The sequence below is a fragment of the Megalops cyprinoides genome, chromosome 2 (genome assembly GCF_013368585.1).
Source record: "Megalops cyprinoides isolate fMegCyp1 chromosome 2, fMegCyp1.pri, whole genome shotgun sequence".
Lineage (NCBI taxonomy): Eukaryota > Metazoa > Chordata > Actinopteri > Elopiformes > Megalopidae > Megalops > Megalops cyprinoides.
In genome coordinates, this window is record NC_050584.1 from 60,100,001 (window position 1) to 60,123,341 (window position 23,341).

A 23,341-nucleotide genomic window follows, 5' to 3' on the forward strand; every position below is an offset into this window, starting at 1 on the left:
ATTTTGTCGCTTAGCAACTGCTCTTAGCCAGACGCCAGAGCGACATTCCAGAAGTCAAGGGCATCCAACGAAACGACACGAAGAATTACACAAACAAGCACGCCGCCATCTATGCACTAACAAGAGCCAGTGTCAAACACACAAGGCCAAGTCTGCTAATGTACACCTGGCTCAGCTCATGTACAATACACTCAACAGGAGAGCAACATTCCAGCACAATGCCAGCGCATAACCAGGGCCTCTCTAGTGGCTTCCCGCAATGGACTTGCTTTGATAGACTTCCTTGTCTTTGTACAACCAAGTCTTTGTACAACCAAGTCTGCTCTGAAGTAGCAAGGCTGCTACTTCAGAGCAGACACACCCAATAAATTCCCTCTTCAGTTAAGAAGCCAGCTGAGAGGGAGAAGCCTGAATTACTGATTAATTAGAGAACAATACAATATTATATACTGCTATGTAATATATCCTATGTAATGTATTGTGAAATAATAGTAATATAGAATAAACACAATTCAGACTTTAAGCTTGGTTTACGTTTTTACCTTTTGAATGTAGTTTTTTTAATTACGCAAAGCGTTCCTATTTCAGAGAAACGCTGTTAAAGCAGTGCCGTACTGTGGGTGTTGAGCATGCTGTGTCTGCGTGTCTCTGTACAGGAGGCAGTGGAGAAGCAGATTCAGAGCCACCGTGAGGCCCACCAGAAGCAGATCAGCAGCCTGCGTGATGAGCTGGACAAGAAGGAGAAGCTCATGACCGAGCTGCAGGAGTAAGAAACCCTTTCTCCTCATAGCTACTCACACAGTACTGTCGGACTCCTCTCTCCTCTCACACCTAACACTCACACAGTACTGTCGGACTCCTCTCCCCTCTCACACCTGATACTCACACAGTACTGTCGGACTCCTCTCCCCTCTCACACCTAACACTTACACAGTACTGTCGGACTCCTCTCCCCTCTCACACCTAACACTCACACAGTACTGTCGGACTCCTCTCCCCTCTCACACCTGATACTCACACAGTACTGTCGGACTCCTCTCTCCTCTCACACCTAACACTCACACAGTACTGTCGGACTCCTCTCCCCTCTCATACCTGATACTCACACAGTACTGTCAGACTGCTCTCTCCTCTAACACCTAATACTTACACAGAACTGTCGGACTCCTCTCCCCTCTAACACCTAATACTTACACAGAGCTGCTAGGCTCCTCTCCCCTCTCACACCTAACACTTACACAGAACTGTCGGACTCCTCTCCCCTCTAACACCTAATACTTACACAGAGCTGCTAGGCTCCTCTCCCCTCTCACACCTAACACTTACACAGAACTGTCAGACTGCTCTCTCCTCTCATTTCTCATACTCTCACAGTACTGTCAGACTCTGCTCCCTACTTACTTTCATACTCCCCTCTCACACCTAATCCTCACACACATATGCAGTGGTGAACAAATTGTCGAAGTGCCCTACACGTTAACAGCTGATATGGATTCAGCATGTACCGTACAGTGCTCGGCGGGCTACAGAAGCGCAACTCTCCTATGAACACACAATGGGAATTGTACCGTCGAGCATAATTTATAACCCATTGGTTTGACAGCGTGGGGACTGTAGGTGTTGGTGTCAGCGGGGCTGGTAGTTCTGTGCGAGCTCGTCTCTCACTGTGGCCCGTTCTCCCCGCAGCCTGAACCAGAAGATCATGCTGGAGCAGGAGCGTCTGCGCGTGGAGCACGAGAAGCTGAAGACCACCGACCAGGAGAAGAGCCGCAAACTGCACGAGCTGACGTACGTCCCGTCATTACATCACATTACATTTTTTTTGTGATTAGCTGACTCTCTTTTCCAGAGTGACTTGGTTAGTTTTTTTTTTTTACAATGTTATCCATTTATGCCGCTGGATACTTGCAATGGCAATTGTGGGTTAAGTACCCTGCCTGAGGGTACAGCAGCAGTGCCCCAGCAGGGAATTGAACCGACAACCTTTCGGTTAAGTCCTGCTCCTTAATCACCATGCTATACTGCTGCCCAACTGGAAACATCTCACCTGTCACTGCGGAGAATATCTGGGGGGCCAGCCCTCCACGGGGCTGAGCTGTGCTCTCTAAAGCTGCTTATGCCACTTTTTGAGCAGCCAGGTCATAGTGTAAGCGCCTGCATTGGATGGAGACTATGCAATTGCAGTTCTCTCATAATGTTGAGTCTTAGGAGGCACAGGCTAGATATGAGGGCGTGGTCATTTCAGGCTGCAAGGCTGCCCCCATCCACAGGGTTAGCTGCTGGTGTAGTGAGTGTGTGGAGGGAACTGCTAACAGCTGGTGTATTGTGTGTGAAGGGCAAGGTTAACTGCTGATTGCTGCTCTTGCCTTAATGACTCGGTGTTGCCTGTTTGTGTGTGCAGGGTGATGCAGGACAGGAGGGAGCAAGCCAGGCAGGACCTGAAGGGGCTGGAGGAGACAGTGGTGAGTGGGTGTGGGGGTGCGGAATGTTCCGGGGTCATCCAGAGTGCGTGTGTCTTGCCACGAGTATGCAAAACTAAACCTCTTTTTTTTTTTTTTTTTTTTTCTTTTTCTGTGCCCCACCTCCAAACTCCCTTTGTCCTGTCTCAGGCCAAGGAGCTCCAGACCCTGCACAATCTGAGGAAGCTGTTCGTTCAGGATCTGGCAACGAGAGTGAAGAAGGTAAATTCAACCTCAAAGACACAGCCCTCACCGTTTAAAATAATGAATGTGTGACAATATACATCCAGTTTCCATCCCATCATTCCATTCAGTTCCAGCTGATTACAAAAATGAATTACAGACGTGTTTTCTAAAAGAGTGATTATAGTGTACATTATGTTTGCACTGTTATTCCAGAGGCCAGAGAGGTAAATCAAGGATAATGTATATTAATTTGGTGATACAAAATGATTCAGTCCAGGTCAAGCATGTAATGTACTCTTTTCATTTTGAAAAATGAGGTGAGGTCATCGCTATTCTGTAGTGTTTATTTGATTGATTGATTGATTGATGGTTTTTGATGATTGATTGACAGTGTCTGATTGTTTCCACAGAAATTACAGACTTGTTGCTTTTCTAAACCATCGTTATAATGTACATTATGTTTGCATTATTATTCCAAGGGCCAGAGGGGTAAAGCAAGGATAGAATTTATTAATTTAGTGGTACAAAATAATAGTCCAGGTCAAGCTGATTGATTGTAAGGCAGTGTTGATTGATTGATTGATTGATTGGTTCTCGATGATTGATTGACAGTGTTTGTTTCCACAGAGTGCGGAGATGGACTCTGATGATACGGGGGGGAGTGCCGCTCAGAAGCAGAAAATTTCCTTTCTTGAGAACAATCTTGAACAGCTCACCAAGGTTCACAAACAGGTAAAGAAGTGCCACACGTTTCAGGCACATTACAGCACAGCACAGCAGGGTGTCCTGGTGGCAAATAATGAAATGATGTAGAGCTTAGAGACAGGCATGTGGTTAACGTTGACCTGGGGTGTATCTTACGTGAGTGCGTTAAGTGGCTGAGCCGCCTCGTTGCTCCCCCTGCAGCTGGTACGTGATAATGCAGACCTTCGCTGCGAGCTTCCGAAGCTGGAGAAACGTCTTCGGGCTACGGCTGAGCGGGTCAAGGCGCTGGAGTCTGCTCTGAAGGAGGCCAAAGAGAACGCGGCCCGCGACCGCAAGCGCTACCAGCAGGAGGTGGACCGCATCAAGGAGGCCGTGAGGGCCAAGAACATGGCCAGGAGGGGGCACTCCGCGCAGATCGGTGGGTGTCCTGATCTCAGACTTGCACATATACACACAGGCGTGCACACTCTGATACACTCACTCGCACATATACACACACAGGCGTGCACACTCTGATACACTCACTCGCACATATACACATGCGCACACACTCTGATACACTCACTCGTACATATACACGCACGCGCACACACACTTTGATACACTCAACTCGCACATATACACGCACGCGCACACTCTGATACACTCACTCGCACATATACACACACACGCACACACTCTGATACACTCACTCGCACATATACACACACACACGCACACACTCTGATACACTCACTCGCACATATACACACACAGGCGTGCACACTCTGATACACTCACTCGCACATATACACGCGCGCACACACTCTGATACACTCACTCGCACATATACACACACGCGCACACAATGATACACTCAGACAGGCACATACTCAGGTACACGCACACGCGCACACAGAAATGCACACACACTTGTTCTGTGGTAGACAGAGACAAGCATGTATATACTGTGTTACACACAGGCAGGAGCACGCACACGCACACACACACACACACACACACACACACACACACAGTCAGAGATGTGAAAACTGAATAAACAGAATTGGTGGGATTCACACACACTCGGACTACCCACTGTGGCCACCAGTGAATATAAGCCATGTGTGCTGGGCTCTTGTAGTACTCTACTTATGTCATGTGTGACGTCATCCACATCTGGTCTCTGTTCACAACACGCCTTCCAGTGGGGGGGGGGGGGGGTATATTTTTATACTTCACCGTGGCTAAAATTGGCCTCTAGCAGATTAAGTCATCAGCCGTCAGAATGGAAATCTGCAACATCTCAGGGTCCCGTGGAGTCGTCAAAATAAGGAAGTACTGAAAAGTGGATTAGAGGACCTCCGTGTTTATTGGTTCAGTAAAGTTGGCACCTCATTTCTGTGAGGGAGACTGGACGGTTTATCTAAACAGTGCGGTCAGCTCGACGGCAGTGTTTACTAACTGCTCTGGCGGTGTGACTTCTGAATACTCAATCTTCATTACCTGATTCATCACTGTGTCAGCTGGGCTTAAGTCCCGCGTGTCTCTGTGGGGGGGGGGGGGGGGGCGTCAGAGCTCATGCGGTGTTTCTTGTTTGCTGTTGAAAGTGTCATAAACACTGGTAATGAATGAAAGCATTACTCTGCTCAGTCATGCCTTTTTTCTGCATAAGCACCATGAAATGTGTTCATCCAGAGAGGAATCGTGTTTGTTGCCTTATAATGTAGCCTGGTTCCCCTAGTCTTATGACAGACTTTTTTTTTTTTTTTTTTTTTTTTTTTACCCTACCTTTTCTTCTCTGCTTTTATCTGTTTTTGAGCTGTTGAAGTTGTTTGTCATCAAAAGCTTGCAGATAATCATGAATAGGGGTTCACTGCTTAGATCAAGTAACCGCATCGTAGGCCATTAAAGTTAAGGTTGTCCTCTCTGTCGTCTCTGAAAACTTGCCTTGTCGCCATTCGCAGCCAAGCCAATCCGGCCCGGCCAGCCCCCGGTGGCATCCCCCACCCACCCCAACGTGAACCGCAGCGGTGGGAACATCTACCAGAACAGCCAGCCCGCCACCATCCGCGGAGGGGGCGGAGTCAAGCAGGACAGGAAGTGAGTTCTGTCTCAGATGGGTATTGATTATCTTTGTGCCCTGTTAGTTTTCTCTGGTTTAGTCAACGTCAGTAACCGTTTCTCTGTTGGCGTAGAGGAAACTCGGTGCTCCTTGTAAGGGATTGTTGAGTAGAGTGCTATAGGTGTTTTTTTTCCCCCTCAACCTCACTCACACCAAATGTTAAATATCTGTTGTGATCCAGGTGTGTTTAATTTTGTGCTGTTTTTTTTCCCCTGAATTCCTAAAAAGGATCTGAACTGTCAGTCAATGAATTTTGTTAGCATAACCCAGAACGTGCACAATAGATTGGTTTGAGCTCGTACTTGATTTTACTGGCCCGTGGCAATCCTCAGACTGTTGTTCATTCTCTCTCTCTCTCTCTCTCTCTCTCTCTCTCTCTCTCTCTCTCTTCCTCTTTCCCCATCAGCTGCTGAACACCGATCATCATCACAGTGGAAGTTGCAGAATATTACCCAGAACACCTGTCATTCCATTACAGCCAACTGTTTTTTCACCGGAGGATTTTTCCAGTATATATAAATATATAAACTCTATACCTGGCCTGTACAGTTCTACCCTGATCTTTTTTTCCCCAACCTGTATGAAATCCATACCCTTTACGAAACTAAAACACAGACGAAAGAAACAAAGAGTGCAATCTAGGCATCCCGCAGAAACTAACTTCGTGTAGCTCCGTCATATTGCACAGTATGTTGTCATTCATGTCTTGAGATTAGTCCGCACTGTGCCAAGTTGAATGTATGTTACGGATTTTCAAAAAAAAAAAGGAAAAGAAAAGAGGAAAAAAAGGTCCTAGCAGAAACCTCCTAGCCTAATTTATGTACATTCAGTTGTTTTTAGGGCTCGTACAACCCTTTTTCTCGGCGTAGATTTGATAAGCTCGTTTGAAGTTGAGTTGAATCGATAAATTAAAACACTACTGTCCCGTTGTACAGTTTGAAATAGCACTGAGTATGTTTTCTTAAAATGGGTGTTTAGATTTGGGGATGAAACTGCCACCGTTCTTTTTGCTAGGGATGTTGGGAACAGTGCACTCTCGAGAGGTAACCAGATACACAAGGTCTTTACACATGATGGAAAGAAGGAGTTTGCGATTGTAGTCGGCACAGGAGGAAGCTGCTTAGTAATTAACAGCAAGTACACATTATAGCCAGGTTTTCAGCAAATTAATGTACTGTACGATAACGAAGTGGTTAATTGCATTGTTACTGAATGATATCTATATCTGCATATGCAAATGTATATGCCTTTGGTAAATGAAAATGGAACACTTGGTTGTCCTGTCCATGATATTGTCCATTTGTCATCTAGTCATGCTTTTTTTTTAAATATGTTATTATTTAGCTGTGCGCTCATGCTCCGATATCATTTTAAGGCCTGTTGGACCATAGGCATGTATTGTTTTTAGATGATTTTAATGAAATTATGGGTTTCATGCGCTCAAACCCACGTGTCTTTTTTTTAATCTCTGCTGCGGTTATTGAGGTGATAGAACTTTATTATTAATATTGTTGCTATGCTACCTGTCGTGAATTGTGCAACCCATGACGTTTGGAGAGTATCACTTAGGAAACTGATCACTGATGTATAGTAATAGCATTTTATTAATTTGCTTGCAGTGTAAATTTGGGGGAGGGAGAATGGGAGGAAGGGGTTATTTTATCAAAATTTTTTTCTAATTTTTTTCCCCTCCATTGGGCTTTTGTAAGACCAATTGTGACTTTTTTTTTTTTTTTTAATATTCGCACATTTTTCTGTCGGTGCCTAGTTATCTGTGTTTGGCATAAATTTGATTTGCTGTCATTCAAACTTGTTTTTTTCCCATTTATCAAGTCAGCTTATCCACTCTTGGGAGGGATCCGTGGCTTGTCACGTGCGCCTGTCTTTTGATTGGCTAGTCAGATGAACAGGGGCCCAGGAAGAGGGAAGCTGTGTAATTAACAAGTCGCTATTCGTCTTGTCCTTAACCAGACAAGAGTGAGTTATTTATTAAAGGCTGCAGTCAGAGGCCATGGCTTCTGTATTTTTTTAAATGTCATTTCCTTTTGATGTTGATCTTGTTTCTTTTTTCCATAAGTGAAAGAGTGATCCAAAACCTGTAACATATTTTAAATCAGAACTCTCTGCAAAGCCCTGATATGACAGAGCTGTGGTGGTTGACAGTCAAAGCGAAACCTAACTCTGTGTGTGCAATATAGATCAGTAATTGTGAAGGTTATCCAGGACGTTGAAATGGTGCAGTGGGATGTGCTTTAAGTAAGTAAAAGATAAAGAAAGAAAATTGCTGTTGGACAAACCAGTGGTAGCAGACAAAGGGGTTCTTAAAATGACCCCCTCTCCTGTCTGATTATATTGTCCATAGGATTATACTGTACATTCAGTCTAAAGCACTTTAAACTGGACATCTCCAAAAAAAAAAAAAAAAATCCTGCACTTAGCATCTGTGTAAAATGGGCATTCAAATTACGATAAAGTGCTCCACTCTTTTTTTTTTTCCCAGTTTAATTTTTAATATTTTCACTGGATTTATGATCTTTGAGTTACGAATTCTGATGTGGATTAAATGTTTGCGGAAAAAGAGAGTGTTTACATGGTTTGCCTTGAGTCTGCATTTTGAACTAGTAGAGAAGGTTCTCATTTCTGTGGCGAAAATACTTGGACAGGACAACGCTATGTGTGCGCCAGGTTCTCTTCTATGTAACGCTAAAACGGTAAATTCATTACGGTGTATCCTTTAAAGTGCTTACTGTAGGCTTGTTTGCCCAGGTTTTACTCTAGTAATTGAACACAAATAAAATGGAAAAAAAGACAACTGTTTGTTCATGGTGATCAACTAAATTATTTTCCTTTATTTCAAACTGGAAAGCTGCTGAAAAGTGTTACCTTGTAAATATTACAAACATTTTTGATTGACAGTGAATATTCCACCAGTGGGATAACAGTACCGGATCATTCCGCAAGAATAGGGGCACATTAGAAAGATAAAGGGTGTTTTCGTTATGTCACCTACTTTTGATCTGACTGCATGCTGTAAATGTACAAGTGATTAAATAATTATAAAAAGGAAGAGTTGTCCTCAGATTCAATCAAGTTCAAGCTTTTTTAACAGGGTTTGATAATGCTTTGACAATAAAGTATTGACTGATGTTATTTCAGTGATAGGAGTATAATGTACCAGACTTGAAAATTTTGACTTTTTTTTTTTTTATTTTAATAATCTCAAATGAACTTCTCTTGAACCCCCTGCTGCATTTTTAAGTATTTCTTTAACCAGGTGTAGAGAAACCCTTTGTTTTTGGACAGTCCAGAAAATCCAGCAAATTTCTGCACACTGACACCACACACCAGATCCCAGTTTACTTCCTGTTGACTTCATTGTGACATTAAAGACAGCAAATTAAATCCAGGAATACTGTTGTATGTCTGTCTTTGGGGTAATTCTGTAAATTTGTTGATCAGCTGACTCATTTTCTGCACACATGCTTAATTTCTGAACTTATATTTTGAAATTTAGATATCCGGGTAAAGAACTTGTTTACAGCATCCATTTCTGAACTTGGGTTTAGTTTATACTCCCACTAGTAATAAGTTTAGAGACCTTTCGAGTACTGCTCTACTGAAGCTACAAACCAGCACATTAAATGTGCTCTTAGCTTTGACCTCTAGAGGGCACCATTTCACATTACACGATCTGAGACGTGAAAGTAGTCCTGAACCTGTTTGGGATTCATAATCAAATACAGCGATTTATAGATACTGTAATGTGAAGAGAGTAAATTCCTGCCCCCATCAATTTAATTAGCATGCACAGAAGCATGTCTGTCTTAAGGAAGAAGGAGGGAACTCATTGCAATATGTAGCCGCAATGCTAAACACCAAGTCCCTGTGATTTGCACGCATTATAAAAAAACTTGTCAAGCTGAACTTGACCAGGGAAACATTTCATCAAATCGTGCTATGAACACTGCTTTATTGCAAAAAGAAAAAGTCTTGTGACACTGATAACCCATTAGGTGTATGTAGAATATGTTAATGTGAGGAACTTAAAGGTGATAGGATGTCAGAGCAGGAAGGAGGTTCACCAGCTTTCTCTGAATATTCATGACCATCTTTTACATACAGCATGATGTTCCAGACATGCTGTTTTAATTACCATTGAAGTGCTTCAGGTTTCAACAGGCTATTTCCTACATAAAGGATTGCGGGTGACCGTTTTCTCAAATTTATACTGTGTTTCATCAGGTAGAGAGGCCCTAAAAAAGTGATCAGCCATCAGTTTCCTTTCGTTACATTACTGGCATTTAGCAGATGCTCATATCCAGAGAAACTTACATTGGCTACAATTTTTTTTTTTTTCCACACAATGTTATCCCATTTGTACAGCTGTATATTTACTGAGGCAATTGTGGGTTAAGTACCTTGCCCAAGGCTACAACGTCAAGAATACATCAAAACAGGATCTTTTCAGTTGGGCAGCTACCTTGCAGGCCAAATCGATTGAACCAAAGAGGTTACAGTAGCTGCTTGTTCACGACCGTTACTTACCAACTACTGCTGCCCAGATCCATTGATTTTCATACTGTGTTGGTGGGCATATCCCATATTTTCCATCTGCTGTTAGCACATCCAGCTCGTTTAGATATCAGTGGATCTGTGCAGCGCCTGCTCAATGCAGAAGCCAGTGAACAACCAGTAGATTCCTACACATTTCCAGTTACTTATCAATAAATAAGTCTCTAAAATTCATTTCTCTTGTTTGGAATGTGCTCCTATATCCATAAACATTATATAGCAAGACATAAAAGTATGGCATGTTTTGACCCAACCTTTTAAAATAAATGATCAGTTAGTAAGCTTGAAAACATACAAACATGCATTTTGGACTTCTCTACTTGTACGGTGAGTTTCCTGTCTGGTGAGTTCCCTTTTGTCTTTTCCCATTGTTTTATATTGGGGGTACTTCTGATAGCTTTATACCAATGTTCTCACTGTGCACCTTTTTAACAGTGTAGTTACAGGTGTTACAAATTGTCCTTGAATACACCACCGTGCATTCTTTATAGGCCTATACAATCCAGACAAAGTGCCAATATTGCAGCATAGCCCTGCTACCCACTTCCTTGTTGATTTTGCCCTTTCCACAACAGAAAACGAAGAGGGTCACCAAATTCATCCTGGCTGTAGAATGATTCAAGAAGCGTTTCTCAAAAGTGAATGGAAAGGGAATGAAATTCGCTTGGAGTTCAAGTTCACTGCTTCACCTTCCCTCCCTTACCAAGAGAGAGCACATTATTCACTCATTATTCAGTCACTTTACTCTTAATTCGCTGAGCCATATTAGAGGGAAAACGAGAGAAACGACTAGCAAAACAGCCTACAACGTTGGCTGGTAATCGATAATCATGAACATGACGTCATACTACTACGCACAAGGCAATCAAGTTCTCATGTATTGCGACAAAAAAGTCTCATGTGTAGCACCATGGAGTGGTGCTTCATTAGTTACTGCCACGCGCATTTAAATGCTTTAGTTAATGCATGATTAGCTTTATTAGAGAATTCAAAGGAGAATTTATGCCCCAGCATATTATGCTTTTTATAGTGGCACTAGTCACCACAGCAGAGTGAGGGGCTAACGTATGTTCAGATGTCGTCGGCTCGGTTCTGTTTGTTATGTTCCGTGGTTCTAGATGCTCTTATCCCGCTGTTGTAAATGTAAATGTAAATGTAGTGGGTATGGATAAAGGTGAAAACATGATGACGATTTCACCTGGTATAACGCAGCGGATGAACCCGTGATGTTCAGCTGCTTGAATGTCATTCAAGCCTTCAAATTTAAGAGTTGAAGCGCCCTTTTAGCATAGCTGAATTCTGAAGTGTTACATTTGTGCTGGAGTGTTACATAGAACGGATGAGACCTGTTTAATTTGACAAATTGCACTGAATGCCAACACATAGTTACAAAAATAATGTTTACAAATCAAAACCGGTAACTTCACTTTCACCTTTCAAGCGAAAAACATTCCGCAAGGGAGGAAGTCCACTAAAGACCCCTTAATTTCGCACACCGACAAAATCAACGGGAAGCAGCACTCGTAATCAAGAACTAAATAAGGAACAGCGAGGCGCAGCCGTCGCGCCGCGCTCTTCAATTACAGACCTAACCACCGCACGATACGCCGAGGCGAGGTCTCCCGTTGCTTTGATGGAGCGCCGGGGGGACCCAGATGCCAGTTTTAAATTGCAACCGAATAGGTCCTGCAGCGAGACGTGGCTCCTGTTAGTTTTACAAGTTTGAACTTAAGTGGTCTGTGATTCGGGGATGTAATGACTGCCAAGGGCCGGGCTAAGCGGGACATGAAAGAGCAGGCTTCCCCGCCCTCTGGAGAATTTCCGAAATGAGCCAGACCGGTGCGGGGCAGAGGCTGAACCCTCGCACCGGAGGACGCCGTTCCTCTCCAGTAAATCCAGACTGCATAAAATAAAAGATTAAACGCGAAAGCCGGCGTGACCGCCGCTGTCGAGTACTAACAGAGTCGTTAGGAAAGGTAATAAAACGTATTCACGATGTTACATTCTAGCTTTTTGGTTATTTTTTTTAAAATTGTGTGCTTTTAACCACATTAGCAAAATTTGGTAGATTTACATAGTTTCGTAGAATTTTGAAAGATGTGTGTGATTAGCGCATTAAGTTGCACACGAAATGGCACGTGGTTAATTTTATAATTGGCATCTGAAACACCTAAAATGAACTTCAGATGAAGTCACACCCCTGCTTTATTTCTGGGCTGCAAGAACAAATAACATAGTACGAGTCAGGCTGACCATCAGTTATGACTAAGCTATGAATATTATTTTCTTTACCAACATCCTGTGATCTATACAGAAACCTACTTCAATGGTATTGCAAACGGAAAATGCAACGCACTTATTTTAAAAGTAGCGTTTAAGATTTCACATTTTAATGCCACCACGTTTAAAAATACTGCGATCTCCCCCGCATTATGAATACATAAAATGTTTGGTATATTGAATATTAAATGTTCCGAAATTTTGTAGCCTATTTTTTTTTTTCAGCGCAGCTGTAGCTACGCGTAATGTCCAGTTGTAAAATGTTAAGAGTTTATCCGGGCAAATTATTTGCTTAGTAAATTTAAACCGTGGTAATGTTTGCTGCCCATTCCTTTTGCTTGTGTAGTTGATACCGCTTGAGCTCAGTTTTGTAAATTCACACCATGACCACAAAAGAACTTCCATATTTAATATTATGACCAATGTTGAATTTCAGTGATTTTTTTTTTTTTTTGCAAAATTTCATCGTAAAATCACCTGCTCCTCATGTAGGCTCAATAGACGCAATCAAGTAGGCCTAGACTGAATTATGTCAACATTCCTGAGACACCCACTATGGCAATTTAGAAGCACTCGTGCCATTTCTTGCAATGACGTCATTGAATATTCTTACAGCATAGATTGATTCGTGTTGGCAAGCGTTATCAAATATTAAACACACACAGTCGGATATGGAGATAGAGGAAAGTCTCAGACAAAGACAAACCATAATTGGAGCGGTTGCCAGATTATTTCCAGACTACGCGCCTCTCCATGAACAAGGGAATGGAATCAATTTGCCAATGAAGAGAAAGCGTGCGACCAGTAGTTTGCGTGTTGTTCTTATCTGTGTCCGTCTCATCTCGTTGGAAGGGTATGCAATCCCTCTGGCTTTAGCACGAATGGGAAGAAATCTAACGGTGTTCCGGACACCTTTAAATGCTTCTGCCTCGATGCTCTTCAAATTGCCTCTTTCACCGATTTGACAGACTCGCCTTGCGCAATCAACCAAATGGAATTTTATTAGGCCTACATCATTTTGGCAACAACTAGCACTTTCATTCGTGTATTTATTATTGTGATTATTATTATTATTATTATTATTATTATTATTAACTCATACAAGCAAAAAAATTATTTGAAACAAAGGAATTCTCTATAGACTCCGTTCCAGACCATACACAATTCATAATGCATGTCTCCCGGAGCTGGTTCGTCACCAGTGTTTGCTCAGTTGAAAGCAGATGGTATCTTACGATCTATTATTTATGGGAACCACCGTAGGTAACCCACAGCCAAGCTGGCAGGGATCGGGTCCTGGTTAATGATTAGCAGCACTAACATTTTGAGACATCTGTGTAACAGTCGATAGGACCTACAACTAGCAGCACTCAAGAAATCACTTTGTAGTACATCGTCTGTCTTCCTTATATCACACCTGTATCAGTATTCCTTTGCTATGGTTTACCGAACGTTCAGATATTGACCTATTTTTTCGCTCAGTGTAATGTGATGAAACTGGTTGATGAAAGTGGTTATTAAATCTACCTTTTTAAAGGTTGTGCAAACCTGACAATTGGTGAGAAAATTGCACAAACTCTGTCGTGAAAAAAAATCAAATTATTACAAGGTGTTTACAATTAATTCCTAAATCACTGTTGAAATCAATAAATATGTTTTTTTTTCCCCCGAGGGACCTGGGGAATCTGTACCAAGGAATGACTGGGCCATTCCTGTGCTGAGCCCGCTTCTTCCTTTCATACGGAGGGGGGGCAGCTCCTAAAGGAAACCACAAGATGGTGCCAACACGCCACCAGGCCTCCCCATGACCCACGAAAAAGAATATAGGCTTGTTTAATCGGATAACCAGCCGTACCGTCGATCAAAGCTGGCAGACGAGCGAGGCGGGAGCGTTCCGTACGTCAGGGAGGAAACGAGGCGGAGAGATTGTGAGCTACTGACGCTCAGTGGCTCGGAGCAGCGCAGACGGGAAAGTGGAGGAACAAGGCGGAAAAAAAAACTTTATTTCGTACTTTCATCGAACCGAATTATTTCCTTAAAAAAGGAGTACCTACGCCAGAAACACAAGGTCGGTATTGTTGACTACACAGTCGCCTTCTGATTATGATCGCGAATATTGCATGAATGGTGTGTTTCAAACTGTTGTTGGGAAACGGCTTGCTACTTCAAATTGGAATCCCTTGTTTCTACGCTGAGCTGAAAATGAACCTGTTCGGTCTTGCTAGTCAGTGTGTTTGGAAAGGCATCGCATAGCGTTAGCAACCATTACAGCGATTGCGATTGTCTCACGTGCTCTTTATTTGGAGAATATTTATGTAATTACGATAATTATATGTGTTGTCGTGGGCAATAAATTGTACTCATAGTTGTAGAATATCGATCCGCATGATCTCGTTCGTGCAGTTTTGTTTTATTTAGGTGACTTTGATGTGTTGCTGGTGCACAACTGTTTTGGACGACCGAGAAAACCGCACAAAGACGGTTGTTTAGTGGCTGTGAATGGGAATTGTTCCAAGGGTTTAAACGAATTACACTGGGATGAACGCAACCAATGTTGACGGATGTTTTTAACTTCAAAGTTGTTTTTGTAAATACATGCATTCGCTGGGCTTCACGCAGTGACTGAGGGGGGTGTCACCCAGTTCGCCGTGTAATCAATTCAGCTGAATAGATTATCATTTTATGTAGACCGCAAAACATGTATGTCTATTCAAACTTTGTTGGCACAAAGATCCTGTAGGCAGAGGTCTTCCCCGTTGGTGACCTGGCTGGGAGTGGGAACACTGACTAGCCTACCTCTTTCCACAATAAAACGGGCAGAGGTGAAGTGTTCAATTAATCAGTCTCTCCAGTCTTTCAGGCTCGTCGTTTTCAAATGGCATAGCTTATACCACAATATATGTATTTTATATAAGAAATGAAACCAACAGCTGCAGCTATATGCATTTCGTCCCAGCTTGGTTTTATGCCTAATTTAGCTAGTTACCTGCATCTGTTTTGAGTAAAACGCTGGGACAAAGACACGTGAAATTGCGTGACATTTCAGTGCTTATGTGGCTCTTCCTTCTAGGCAGATGTGTGAAATTAAAAACACTGCGTCTTGCGACGTTCGGCGATAATGGTTTCATCGTGTTATTATGTAACCATATTATGTGCATATCGTCTTTAAATCACGTGTGTTTACCGACAAGGAAGCCTAATTTTCCACTGCTGGTTTAAATGAGTTTTGTAGAAGTCCATAAACCTTGTTGATTGTCACGATATTTTGTACGTTCAGATATGTTTTCCATAGATTCTGTTGCAGTGGCTTTGGGTGTTGGACTGCATATGCACAATTACCACATGCAAAAAATAAAAATAAAAAACAGAAAACAGTGCTGCGTGAAGCTTTCAAATTCTTAAACGAAATCGCAACCAAAAAAAAAAAAAAAAGAAATCTCATGGCTGCATGTCAAGTGATGTATGTGGCCGCGCGCGAGACTTGCAATACTGTTACACGGTAAAAAGGAGCCATAAAGCAGCCGAAATCGAGCGTCTCGGATGTCGAGCTAAATATTTAAATAACGCCGGCATGGTGCGAACAGTCGTCGACTAACCAGCCACCCTCTCCAGATGTTTCATCGCATTGCGCCCCCGGTGTAAATGGTAACACAGAAAAATTCCAGGCAGCTGGGCGCACGCTCGATTGCTTTAGAACAAGTTCCTACAAGATAAAGGCACGGAAGGTTTTCGACCCGCTGGCTTTATTTTTCCGAATTTAAGTAGGGGTATATAGTTTTGGGTATGAAAATTTGGTCCATCAATAGGTTTCCTTTTGTCATCACCGGACTCTGCTTTTTTTCATATGTGTGGATAAATTATGCAGTGAGATTTGCGTAGTTTCATTGTGTGGTGTCAAATACAGTACCTTCTTTCATGCCTTTCCCAATTCCCTTGCTTGTCTCAGTTCCTGAAGCGAGCCCGTTCAGGAAAAGAACGTGTCAATCATTCTCTAAAAACGGCTGTGCCATCACACAGTTACTGTCTAGCTAGCTGCTTAACAAAAGTATGCATAAAAAACCAGACCCATTAACCTACACGGAGATTAGACTTGTTAAAGACTACATTTGGAGACGCATCTCTTAGCTATATGCTCTAAAATGTATATTGGCTTGGTTTGACTGGTGAAAAGAGAACCACACTGAAGAAATAGGGCAGTCTGCATCTCCTGTTTAAGAGGCAGGGTACACGGATGTGAGCTGAGCTTGTGAAAGTGGCATTCTATGTTTAGAACTGACACTAAGCAAAGATGTTTGTGTTTGTTACCAGTTTGAGCTTTAGCACCTACTGTGCGATGATACTGGTTGACCCTCGGGATGTCTGCTTAGGCCGGACTCCAGGAGAAAAAAGGGACACAAAAAAAAATCATAAATACCATGTAGACATTGGTAGACTTCGGGATATAATGAGACATCTGGGGGGTCCACTGAGGCCCGTCGGGGGGTGCAGTGCACCCCTATGCTCCCCCGTAGTGCCGGGCCTGTGTCTGATGTAGATTGAACGCTCAGAGGCTTAATTTCTCTCAGATGTCTCGCACTCATGCAGGTGCCATTCACTGCAGGCACATCTCCTGTTCTGTAGGTTGGCCTCTGACCCTTATTCTCCCTTGAATGACTGGTGAATGTTTAGCCGTAGTAGGCAGCAGATGTGTACGTTAACATGCACGAGTTAAAGAATAAGTTACTGCAGTGGTATTCCGGAACTGTAATGGGAAGCTGTTTTAAAGGTAATCCGCTCGCAGTCTTGGGAGGGGGAGGGGGTTGGACTTGCCAAATGCTAAGATGTTATATGGGGTCTTGTCCAGGGCAGATTCTGCCTTATGAAGGCCGTTCCAGGTAAAGCCTACAGCACATTACTGCTTCAGCCACTGTTGTGTCCATTTTACAGCTTTGTCCCCATTGTGGAAATTTGACACCGTGGAAGTGGTTCATTGACGGAGCAGGTCTTCTAGAGCGTCAGGTGCTTGTGATGGCTGGTCTTGTGAGCGGTTCAATTTGTGGCGAGTCAGAATATCTCCGCCAGCATCCCTGTCGGTTGTCAGGTTTCACGAGCCGAGCTTGTTAGGAGGCCTGCCAGCGATCAATGAAAAATAAATGGCCATTTAACAACGTGGTGTGCCAGCCGGCAGGAGCTGTTTCAGGCAGGTTGCTTCAACAACAACAACAACAACAACAACAAGTGAGAGAGCTGTGGAAGAAGACAAGAGATGAACCACAAGGCAAAAACACATGCTGGACAGATGAGGGTCTGTTCAAGACAAATAATGGCCAGAACATGAGTGCTCATTCCAGCCGTACGTAGAGCCCCAGCCATCGCGACAAGAATTGGAGTCACAACAAAAGGAAAGAATTAGCCTAACTGGGCGATGTGATAGAAATGGAGGAACAGGTCAATTTGTTTGTCCTCTGTTGTATGGTCTATGATGTGTCAGGTCTAGCTCTGCCGATTCCACTGGGAACTCATAGGCAGGTCTTATAGTGTCTTGGGTACACATGCTTTTCGGAAATCATATAGTGTGTTCTTCAGTTGGGCAGCAGACCATGTGGGAAAGAGTTCAGGAGCACCCCCCCCCCCCCCAACCAAAAAAGGTCAGATTTACAAATAATGGATTGCTTTAAGAGAAAAGGCACTTGGTTTGAGAATTAAGGTGCACGTGTGACCTGTGGGCAGCCCCTTAAATAAAAAGGTCTTTTTACTTTGGCAGGACAGAGCAAGAGATTGCCAGGAGTCAGGGCCATGGTGAATATGGTGAGGAGGGGACAAGGTCATCTCTTCCTAAGCAGTAACTAGTCATAAGTCATCCAGGGTTTCCATAAAGGGGCAAGCGGTTTGACTGAGCATGCTGTAAGTGAAATGGCTGACCCAGGAATAATTTGTGACCTGAAGATGTTTGTTTTGCATGTATGGTCTGCAGAAAAGGGAAGGAACTATCACTGCCTCAGCACAACCAAATAAACAGTGGAACCGGGAAGCGGTCATATCCTGAGACGGCTAAATGAGGTCCCCTTCCTCTGCCTCTGTCCTGCGTGTGTGTGTGTGTCCTGGGGTTTGCGACGTGTTGCCGTTTTGTCTTTCTTATTCCCAGACCCTGTCTCTGCTTCTTTGCTGTTGTTGTTGGCTTATTTTTTAAATAATGCTGTACAGATGCTTCACAGATTCACTGATCTTTATGTCATGTGAACTGGCTGGTGTAAAAGAGCTTAGTGAGTGTGGAGTGAGTGAGGATGATCAATAAATCTGTGCAGCCTTGATGTAGAGAGAGAGAAAAAAAAAAGCCCTGAGGATCTACAGGAGACAGCATGCCAGAAACAACTTATGGAACATTGCATGAACAAGTAGTCATTTTTTCATTGGCTGTTAGCAGTGCTTCTCCGAAGCTCATGTCATGGAACCTGACGTGCAATGCGATTCTGGCAAAAATGTTCTACCTTGCTAAGAATGTAATTTCAGCTGGTAGCGGGCTCATAAGAGCCGGCTTTATTGCTCATAAACGCCTGGCCCACTGCAAGGTCTAAGTCATTAGGCTAATGGATGATGTCAACTTGCACATGGCTATCTTGAACAATAATCGTTGAGGACTTGTGAAGGTTACTGTTGGGGCTGGACTGGGGTTAAAATCCATGCAGTTGTGTTCTAGGCACAAGAGGTGGGGTTGGAGACTGTGCAGAGGAAAGGGAAGCTGTCTTGTCACTTTGTGTTGTAGTGTCTGGTTTGAAGTGTCATGTGCACACTATGATGGTTGCTGTGGGCCACTGTGCAGTGCAGTCAAACACTAATGTAATTCACCATACTAATGATGTGTGCGCCTATTCCTGGTGGATACGTAGATGAGCAACGAACAGGGGTTGCGGTTGACTGCTGCTGCTAATCGGAAATAATGGCTAATAATCAGCAAGTAATTTACATTTACATTTAGCTGCTGAGCAGACGTTTCTTACCCAGAGCAACTTAAATAGAGTACAGTTTTAAACACCTTAGTCATGTATACAGCTGCATATTTACTCAGGCAATTCAGGTTCAGCTCCTCGCCTAAGGGAACGACAGGAGTTTCCCCTGCAGGGAACTGAACCAGCAACCTTTGGGTTACTAGCCCTGCTCCTCACCACAACACCAAACCGCTGTACTCTAACAGACCTAACGACACTTGTATTGATAAAACCCATCCCGTGAATGGAGCAGTAGCACTATTGAGACGTGGGGTGCTGTGTAGTTAGTGAGGTGGGTGTGGTCTTGGAGCGTGTAATTTTTGCACGAGACCTGAGTAAGCTGTGCGGTATGCTGACAGGGGTGAGTCTGTTGTTCCTGCCAGTCTTCGGCTGTTTATTGCATGACTCCCTCCAGGTCGGATATAGGAACTGCTGTCATCTCGTAAGTGACGTGAGTGATTTTAGCACATTGCCGCCCCCCCCCTCCCCCAGCAAGTCAATTAGAAACAACTTGGCTTGTCACTATTTTTGGTTTCCCTACCCCCCCCCCCCCCCCCCACCCCCCACCCAAAAGAAAATGTCTTAAAATTGCTAACAATGGACTCGAGAGCCAAAATGCTAATGCAGTAATGTGTGATGGTGTTGCTGTTGCAGTGTCAATGTGTGAACCAGACTGAATCTGGTGTAATCTGTCACTGCACAGACTGGAGATGCAGATGTTCCTGTTCCTGTGCATGCATTTAAATGAGTAAATAAGATTTTAAATAAGTAAGAAAGATGTTGACAGCGTAGAGCTCAGCAATAATGGACACACACACACACACTGGTCTGGGAGTGTTGTTAGCCTGCTCTGACACTGTCGCTCTGGATAAGTGTCTGCTAAATGCATGTAATGTAATGTAACACAAACACACACACACACATACACACATACACACACACACACACACACACACACACACACGTACACAGTGCATGTTGTGTCTTTTCTCTGCGACTGACAGCCGTACTGGGGACCGCTTGTTTGCAAGGGGCGGCAGTAGTTGAAGAGATCGGTCTCGTTCCGAGAAACCGCCGGTCCCAGCATCATTTCCTCCTCGTCTGCGCCGATGGAATGCGCTCGGCGCGTCCCGGAGAGGCCAGGGTCTCGGGTTCCGAGAGGCACTCACGGAATCCATGGCAACTGTTTCCGTGGCAGATCATGGGCGCTTCACAGAGCGTCTTTTCGAGAGCGGGAGCGCGACCGGTCTCCACACGGGTTGCCGGCGTCCGTTTCCTCTGAAAGCCAAAGCGAACGCCCCGACGTTCCTACGCGCCTCATGAACGCAGAGAGAGTGATCTTCGTTCCGCACATTAATGGCTTGAAGCCAACCCATTTTTACGAATACAGGGAAAGTGATCTCCACACTAATAGAAGGAGTACACACAGCAAACGGTAGCCAGACCTTTCCCTCACTCCCTGTGTGTATGTGGTACTTTACACTTTACTGCTAAGATATGGGCCTTTTCCCTGGACAGTCTCTATCCATGAGCAGTAGAACATCTGTGTTGTTCTGGAAGTCTTTGCTCTGCTTGGTTTGGGCTCAGGGAAGGGGTCAATTAGAGAAGGAATTCAGTCTTTCTGGTGCTCTGGCCAACTCTCTTGGAATAATAAAATTGACAGGAGAAATGGCAGTTTAAAAAAAGGTCCCTCAGACAGTTTGTTTGGGGGAGGGGAGGAATTCATCATTGGGTGATGGTGTCAGTATGCTGCTGAGGGGCTTTGTCTGAGTGAGGTGGCTTGATACAAGGCCTCACTGAGAGAGGGGTGATGTAATCTCCGAAACACCCTGGGTTTTTCTTCAGGTTGTGAGTTTAATTGAATGTGTCGTAATCCCAACAGATACGCCCGCGCCGTGCTGGCCGCTGACATTCTTCAATTAGGACTGAACTGGGATCAGCCAAGCGGCCTTGGTGCACACTCACACATCCAGGGGTGGTCGGTGTGACTGAGAACAGGAGCCAGAATTCACCCGTGCCATTGTCAGGTGGCCAAAATAAAAGCGTTGTCAAACTTTTTAATTTAATTTAATTGTTTGTTATACTGAGGAGTGTTTTCGTTATCCATCCATGTGTTTGTTTGGGAAGGGTGTTTTATTTCGCACCACGCTCGAGAGGGAGGTGATGGCATGGCTGTTTTGCTAAGAACAACCTCATCTTTGTCCACAGCAGTGCATGTATTTCACAGGACCTGACAGTAACATTTTAATCATTACCTTGCTCCAATTCATTATGGATGTTTTCTTCCCCTTTACACTTAACTCTGGAGTAACATGTGATGCTATGAAGGGCAGTGGATTGGCTACTCTGTTGTAGTGTAGTGGTAGTGAGCAGGGCTCGTAACTGAAAGGTCAGATCAAATCCTGAAAGGTCAGATCAAATCCCTGCTGGGGTGCTGCTGCTGTACCCTTGGGCAAGGGTACAGCAGGGAAAAATTGCCTCAGTTAATATCTAGTGGTATACTAGTGACAGTAGTGTAATGTAACGTAGTACAATATATGTGGCACCCCAAATAAAGTATGCCCAGAAGGCAGGAGGTAAACAGCCATTGCATTGCTCAGGGAGGGCTGGAGGGAAGAGTGACTGGCTGTCTGTTTCACCTTTATTTAATGCCTGTAGCAATGCGATAATGCCTCTGTGTTGAACCATGGGCTGGTGTTCATTGCTTAAATATTGCAGTACTCTCGGTGGCGGAAAGAAATTGCGTGAAATGGAGCTGGGGCGAATGTTGCACCTCTGGTCTGTGCAAATAACGCAGAAGCTCACGCTCTCACTTGATTTACCAGAAGGACGTGGGTCCTCAGTCCTCAGTCCTTCCCGTGAGGGAGAGAGGTGGAGAGGGGGGATTTAGTGTGTCTGCGAATTATAAACCACCTTTTCTGGAACTGAAAGAGTGAACCATGAGGAAGCAAACCGTGGTTGTTTTTTTTTTTCCATATATGCTCCTGAGTTCAAAGCCCAGAGAAGGTTCCCCTCGAAGCAGAAGTGCGTGAGATAACATGACCTTCGTTATCAAGGCTTTCGTTTTTTGTTTTGAAAAAAAATCAATTGGGCGAATTGAAGAAGCTGGGAGAACATTTTTGCTGTACTCTTCTGGACAATTGAGTTGCTGTTGCTCCGCAGTGAAACGTCAAGGCATTACTTAGGGAAGCTATTTCTTTGATCTGGATGCCAAATACCAAAGTATATCGATCATCAAGATACTTGGACGTTCTTTCTGCTCGTCATTGAGGGGGTAGTTTCATAACAGATAACAGTAACCAACTGGATTCCAACGTCACTGATGTCCCCTGGTTCTGAATGCTTTGTCGGTCAATATGTCAATCCAATCTTTGGTCTGCAGTAAAAACCAAAAATCTAAAAAAACAACAGAGGAAGTTCATGTAAGGGGAGGAATGTTTGCTCACAGATGGAGATGGTTTTTTCCTCTGATTCTGTTGCGGAATTGGTACATGGTGGGAGGAGGGGTGGCGTGGTTTGGGGGTGCGTGCGGCCACACTGAGAGGTTTCGCTCTGTTCGGGATGGCTGTGAGGGGCGGGGATGGAGATGTTCTGTTTTAAAGATGCTCAAACAGTGTCTTTCAGCCACTGACTGAAGGAGCAGTGTAGGGCCTGTGTCGGCACCATCCCCAGTGTGTAGGACGGGAGCGTGTGGTCAGGGTCTGACGCCATTTAGCTGCTGGGTGTCAGCACCCGAGTGAACTGGAGGGGTAAAAATACACGAGTGGTTAGCGGGAAAAAGAAAGGAATGCCGTTCCTGAAGCGAACCGCGTGTCTAGAGGCCCCACATTTTTGCGTCCATAAACAACTGTTTTCCGCAAACTCCTCACTTTACTTGGAATCCATCATTCGGGACATAACTTGACCCTAGCTACTTTTAAAACGCAACAGCTCCTCTCAGGGGAACGGCAGCCCCCGCAGGGCGAAGAGCGGGGAGGGCTCGGTTTTTGGAAAGCCTTGCGGCTTAGGACGCAAATGAGGTGCCGTGCGTGTTAGCGTCTAAATTGAGCCCGGGGGGATTTTTTTCCTGT

At 44.1% G+C, this 23,341-nt stretch overlaps 2 protein-coding genes across 5 annotated transcripts in view; both read left to right on the forward strand.

Annotated features, from left to right (window-relative positions):
- The window catches only part of LOC118772560 (kinesin-1 heavy chain-like), a 33,268-nt gene extending 26,102 nt beyond the window's left edge, over window positions 1-7,166 (forward strand). Inside the window, exons 19-26 of the mRNA XM_036521002.1 lie at window positions 657-766; window positions 1,687-1,788; window positions 2,402-2,462; window positions 2,610-2,681; window positions 3,273-3,377; window positions 3,552-3,768; window positions 5,297-5,432; window positions 5,861-7,166. Of these exons, the coding sequence (XP_036376895.1) occupies window positions 657-766; window positions 1,687-1,788; window positions 2,402-2,462; window positions 2,610-2,681; window positions 3,273-3,377; window positions 3,552-3,768; window positions 5,297-5,432; window positions 5,861-5,867 (810 nt within the window). The 3' untranslated portion in view covers window positions 5,868-7,166. The remainder of the gene's footprint in view (window positions 1-656; window positions 767-1,686; window positions 1,789-2,401; window positions 2,463-2,609; window positions 2,682-3,272; window positions 3,378-3,551; window positions 3,769-5,296; window positions 5,433-5,860) is intronic.
- A 7,024-nt stretch (window positions 7,167-14,190) lies between these two features.
- The window catches only part of LOC118772656 (rho GTPase-activating protein 12-like), an 85,245-nt gene continuing 76,094 nt past the window's right edge, over window positions 14,191-23,341 (forward strand). For all 4 annotated transcript variants that reach the window (XM_036521181.1, XM_036521182.1, XM_036521183.1 and 1 more), the window contains exon 1: window positions 14,191-14,374. The gene's annotated coding sequence lies outside the window, so the exon portion shown is untranslated. The remainder of the gene's footprint in view (window positions 14,375-23,341) is intronic.